This window comes from Anoplophora glabripennis, unplaced genomic scaffold (genome assembly GCF_000390285.2).
Source record: "Anoplophora glabripennis isolate ALB-LARVAE unplaced genomic scaffold, Agla_2.0 scaffold79, whole genome shotgun sequence".
NCBI classification, from domain to species: domain Eukaryota; kingdom Metazoa; phylum Arthropoda; class Insecta; order Coleoptera; family Cerambycidae; genus Anoplophora; species Anoplophora glabripennis.
In genome coordinates, this window is record NW_019416623.1 from 1,423,977 (window position 1) to 1,430,178 (window position 6,202).

Sequence of the window (6,202 nt, forward strand, 5' to 3'; positions counted from 1 at the left end):
TTTATTTTAATCACGCCATCGTATTATACTAATTTTTCTCTATCTGCTCTTAAAATTAATGACATTATGACTAAATCACCCTGTATATATATTCAGTGTGGCTACGATTTAGGTGACACAGGCCTATAATTCAGGTGTTAATTGACGAATCCATTTCAAATTTTAACCACTTATGCAGACCAATGGGGTGGACATTTGAGGATCATTAAACTTACATATATCCATAGGTGTGCGTTAGGGGAATTAGAAGGGGATTGATTTTTCGATATTTTTTATTAGCAAATAAAATACGGAAATGCTGATGCCTTAGTCTTAATCAGTATCATCGAAAATATACCCATGTCAAGTTTCATCCAAATCGTATACAGGGTTGTACAGAAAATTCATTTAATACAAATGTAAATAAGCTAATACAGACTGGATAACAAAAAAAAAATAAGTATAACAAAACTCAGTTTATTTTCTTAGTTTCAATGTAGCCGCTCTCTCTCCTTATACATTCTTCTGTTACCTTTCTTATATGACAAATTAATTTTCGCAGCTGTTCACAAGAAATGTTTCGGCATGCCTCTCTTATTCGTCGTTTTAAATCTTCTATGTTTTGTGGACGATTGGTGTATACTTTATTTTTAACTGTACCCCAAAAATAAAAATCCATTGGTGTAAGATCAGGATACCTGGCTGGCCAGTCCTGCAGCGGGCTACGAGGCCCTATCCACTTTAACGGAAAATTAGTATTCAGCCATTTTCTAATTATTCGCGAACTATGTGCAGGAGCACCGTCTAACATAAAATATAAATTATGTCTAGCATCTAGCGGCAGATTGTCTAAAACATCAGTAAATTCCGTTTCCAAAAGACGTAAATAATTTTGGGCATTTAAAGTTTCTATGAAAAAGGGTCCGATAATTCGATCATTAAAAATCGCGCACCAAACATTCACTTTATAAACATACTGATTCTTAGCATTATTATCCACCTGGGATTGGCTGTTTCCCAATATCGAGAGTTCTGCGTCGATACAACACCATTTGTAGAAAAAGTAGCTTCATCGCTAAAAATTATTTTTTTCAACAAATTTCTGTCGTTCAGAAATTCGCCTTGCACCCAGAAATCATAGTCTAGCCTCCTTAAATCGTCTCTTTCTAAAAGAGTGTGTAAAATTTTTGGTTTAAAGGGCTTCAATTTATTCTTTTTTAGACATTTTCTTATGGTCTCTTTGTTTAAATTCAAATTCAATGCCGCATGTCGTATGCTTAGTCGTGGATTATTTCGGAAAGCATCTAAAATCCTATTTTCGTGTAAGTTTGCTCGTCGGTATTCTTTTGGTCTTACATGTGATACACTACCAGTCTGATTAAATATTTTATTAATTCGTGCTACTGTACTGTAACTTACTGTTCGATTGGGATGGCGGTGATTAAAAATTCTTGCAGCTTCACGCGATGTAACAGTTTCTCCAGAAATTCTTATTATTTCAATTTTGTCAGTAACAGATATAATTTCTGCCATCACTGATGTTTTTTCGCAATAAATTATTTTTAAACTCGGAATTTTAATAACAATCTTGTTGACGTGTTATGTCAAAATAACTAAAAATTATAAATGTCATTTCATTTAAACAAAATCATTTGACATGGATCTCTGGATTTTGCATTACTGTGTGAATACAATATGCAATGTTATTTTTTGTATTAAACGAATTTCCTGTACAACCCTGTATACGATTTGGATGAAACTTGCCGTGGGTATATTTTCGATGATACTGATTAAGACTAAGGCATCAGCATTTCCGTATTTTATTCGCTAATAAAAAATACCGAAAAATCGATCCCCTTTTAATTTCCCCTAACGCACACCTATGGATATATGTAAGTTTAATGATCCTCAAATGTCCACCCCATTGGTCTGCATAAGTGGTTAAAATTTGAAAAGCATTCGTCAATTAACACCTGAGTTATAGGCCTGTGTCACCAAATCGTAGCCACACTGTATATATAAAGTTCGCCTCTATTTTTTTTTTAATTTTATTTGTCCCTATGTGCTTTAGGTATATCTTTAAGTTGAAACAAAACTGTTTTTGGAATATACTTTTTATGTAGGTATAAAAAGAAATATGAACTACATTTTAAATTATTATTCGACGAGAATAGATTGGTGTGATGCATATTATTTTTGGTAATGTAATTTCCTATTATATAAACAATATTTAAAAACATTTAATTTTATACCACAATTTTCTAATTTATAATTAACTAGCTTTTACCCGCGGCTTCGCTCGCAGAGTGATAGAAAATCTTTCGTAAAAAATATTTTTTTTTAATAAAAAGTATCCTATGTTACTTCTAATACCTCCAAGAATATGTGTACAAAGTTTCATGATGATCGGTTAAGTATTAAATAGTAGGGATAGTAGGGATTATTATTAGTAGGCTTCGCTCGCGGGTAAATAAACATAGAAAATCTTTCGTAAAAAATATTTTTTTTTAATAAAAAGTATCCTATGTTACTTCTAATACCTCCAAGACAAGAATATGTGTACAAAGTTTCATGATGATCGGTTAAGTAGTTTTCGCGTGAAAGCATAACAAACTTACATTCACATTTATAATATTAGTAGGGATAGTAGGGATAGTAGGGATTATTATTAGTAGGCTTCGCTCGCGGGTAAATAAACATAGAAAATCTTTCGTAAAAAATATTTTTTTTAATAAAAAGTATCCTATGTTACTTCTAATACCTCCAAGAATATGTGTACAAAGTTTCATGATGATCGGTTAAATAGTTTTCGCGTGAAAGCGTAACAAACAAACTTACATTCACATTTATAATATTAGTAGGGATTAATTTAAAAAATATTGTAATTCTTGATACGTACCTAAAACAGATACCCTAAATGTACAGGTGGCGGTATTTCCCACTTCATCAAAGGCGATGTATACAATTTGATAAACGCCCCATAAAAGTGTTTGACCTGATCGATGTCCATTTTTTTCTTGTACTCTAACAACACCAACATTGTCTGTAAAAACGGGTTCATCCCAAGCTACTAAGGCAGAACCATTTTTTGTTATTATCCATAAATCACCCGGACAATATTCTACTTGTGGCGGTATTTTGTCTACTTCCAATTCTTGACAATTTGTTCCCTTGTAGCCTAGGAGACAATTCCTTTGTCCACATTGTGATGGTACAATTCTTTCAACCCCACCAATTGTATCTTCGTATCCAGTCCAAGTTAATATCAGACCGCGATATAATACTGGTTCAGAACGACAATCTCTTACTTGTTTTTGGATTTCATTAGTGACATCCAATGCTCGTCCCCATATTTGAACTTTTGTAAGGTGGCCTTGGAAACCAGATTCTGTATATGCTTTAGGATTTCCTGATTGGGGTTTGCCGAGGGTTACCCATGCACTGAAATATTAAATTTTATAATATATTCATATATCCAAGATATAAATACAATATTTAATTGTATTTTTATTTTTTTTAACAATATTTTATTATATTAATATAAATAAATAATTAATTTCTAATATCCAGGTGTAAACAGTTTTAATTTTCTGTGAAAATGATATACAAAAGAATTTTATATTTTAATTTATTTCAATTAAGTAAAACCCCAATAACACATAATACCCATTTACAAATTTTTTATTTGTGGTAGTTTTTTAATTCTTTTTAAATCAATTGAGTATTTCTTCGTCATTGAGAAAAAAGAAATTTTAAATAAATAATCTCTTCAGTTCCACTATTTAAGCTGTGTACGGAATGTAAATGAAAGTATATATCTTTATTTGTCAAATAAAGGAATTTTTAAAACAACTATAAAGTTATTTTTGAATGCTTCTAATTCAGTTATGTCCAAGTACATTTGATAATCTAATTTGATAAACTAATAAATTGGTATGTAGATTTTCATCTTTTCCTCTAAGTATCAGATTTTAAGATTTCAGTTCCAAGCGAGCAGCGAACTGTGCGGACGTGTTTTGTGCAGTAGAACAGCAAGTGCCTAGGGCGCGAGGAGCAGTGAAGTGGAGGCCCCACAAAAAATTGCCTGTTATATTAAGGCTACCTGAAAAGAATTCTTATCTTTTTTCATTATTAATAACTGACGTAATATCAGCTTAGGCATAGAGCCATTTATGTTAAAGGTATCAGTGTTCGGGAGAAGGGCACTATCTCCAGGTTAACGGCGCCTATGGAAGACAGGATGGGGATTCAAAACTAGGGAACAACAGCTCACGAAGGAAAACGCGAGACTAAAAGAGATGGTCCAAGAGCTCAGAAATGAGCTACGAGACCAGCACCGGAGAAAAGGGTAGCGAAGAAGATTGTACTAACGGTATCCCAGGGGAGCGAACACGTTACCGGCAAATACAAGGTCACGCCCATCATTTGCGCAAAAAGGATCAATGGACTGTTGTAAGAGGATAGACGACAAACGCATTAAAGACACCAGGACCAGGTTAACGGGGGAGGGCATCGCCATCTACCCGCAAACGCCCAACGGTTACTGGCGCGGTGAGGGGAAGGAGTACCATACCTTCTCTCTGCCCAAAGAGAGGAAGCTGAGGGCAGTTATCAGAAGACTGCCAGGCAGGATCCCCGAACAAGAGATCCAGTCTGATCTAACCGAACAAGATTTTAATGTTACCTCCGTTTTCAGGATGACCAGCAAGAGGACGAAAGCCCCGATGTCCCTAGTACTAGTCCAGATCCCCCAGGACCAGGAGGACATCTTCAAAGTCACCTGTCATTTGAAGGTCAAATCCAATTTTTTAAATAGAAACATCTATTTTTGACCCCGGATTTTTACGTTTAGATAGGCACTTAAAGCTCTTCTTTGGAATGACCTTTAAAGGTTATTTCAAAGACAAAGTATTTTAAATTATGCACCTGAATATCTCATCAGGGGAGTCACTAATCTGAAAAAAACCTTTCAAAAGTTGTTGGGTTCGGAGGCGGACATCGAATGGTATCCTTCAATTTGATATTGATCTTGACTTTCAAGGTCATTTGAAGGTCAACTCTATTTTTTTAATTAAAAATAAAAAAGTCAATTGTTCGGTTAAAGTAATATGGTAAGGGTGTAGTCTATGGTGCCGTAGAATTCTTTGAGCCATTGATCTTGGGATGCTTAATTAAGCCTCAATTTCTTGAAGAGAAATATGCGGGATAATAGCAACCTTAGCCAACACGGCAAGAACTCGTGCATCGTCTAGTTCAATTATCATAATACGACGACGTCGCCTTACAAGTTGCTTACCATATTACTTTAACCCAAGAATTGATTTTTTTATTTTTAATTAAAAACAAAATTAGATTTGACCTTCAAATGACCTTGAAGGTCAAGATCAAGGTCAAATCGAAGGACACCATCCGATATGCCCCCCTTCGAACCCAATGACTTTTGTAAGGGTTATTTTGGGATTGGTGGATCTCCTGACGAGATATTTAGGTGCGTAATTTAAAATGGGACATATACCGGGTGGGGCATTTATCTTGATACGAAATAATATCTCGGTTGGACTCGATTGTTTCGAAAAAAGTTTCAGAATATTGTAAGACACCGAGGGGGCCATTGAAAGGCCCATATTACGACGTCCGGTCTAGACCGGAACTGGCGCTTTTAGACCGGAAGTTGATTTTTAAATGGAAACGCCCATTCTTGGGATTTCAATTGAAAAACGAAAAAAAAATACTTTTGTCCTTAAAATGGCCATAAAAAAAAACAAAAAAAAAAGCAAGAATCTTGAAACAACGGAGTACCTTGTTGGAATCACTTTTTTTAAAATGTTTTATACAAAGGTTGTAGGGTGAAAAGGGGGCTATATCGACATGACCTTGAAAATTACTTTGATCTTAACTTCAGGGTCTTTTGAAGATCAAATTCAAAATTTTATATGGGATCCTCTTTTTTGACCTCGGAAATTACAAGAGCGGGAAGTTTTACAATAAGATATGAACTTAACCTCAAGAACAAGATCAGACATCAAGGTCATTTTCAAAAAACTATATAATTATTAACTACCTTTAGCACTACCCAGGAATAACGACGTGGACGTAGTAGTTCTTTATTCCTTTCGGGGTGCTTGTTTTCGGTGAGTCCCCTCGCCTCTCACCAGCGCAGCGAGGTACTTGTTTTTGATTAGTCCCTTCGCCTCTCACAATTTGGTATGGTCGTCTTACCTGT

At 34.7% G+C, this 6,202-nt stretch overlaps 1 protein-coding gene across 1 annotated transcript in view; it reads right to left on the reverse strand.

The window, feature by feature from the left end:
• LOC108917161 overlaps positions 1-4,404 on the reverse strand; it is a 96,977-nt gene extending 92,573 nt beyond the window's left edge. Inside the window, exons 1-2 of the mRNA XM_018723640.1 lie at positions 4,388-4,404; positions 2,879-3,420 (exon numbers count right to left, since the gene is read on the reverse strand). Of these exons, the coding sequence (XP_018579156.1) occupies positions 2,879-3,420; positions 4,388-4,404 (559 nt within the window). The remainder of the gene's footprint in view (positions 1-2,878; positions 3,421-4,387) is intronic.
• Positions 4,405-6,202: the final 1,798 nt, after the last annotated feature.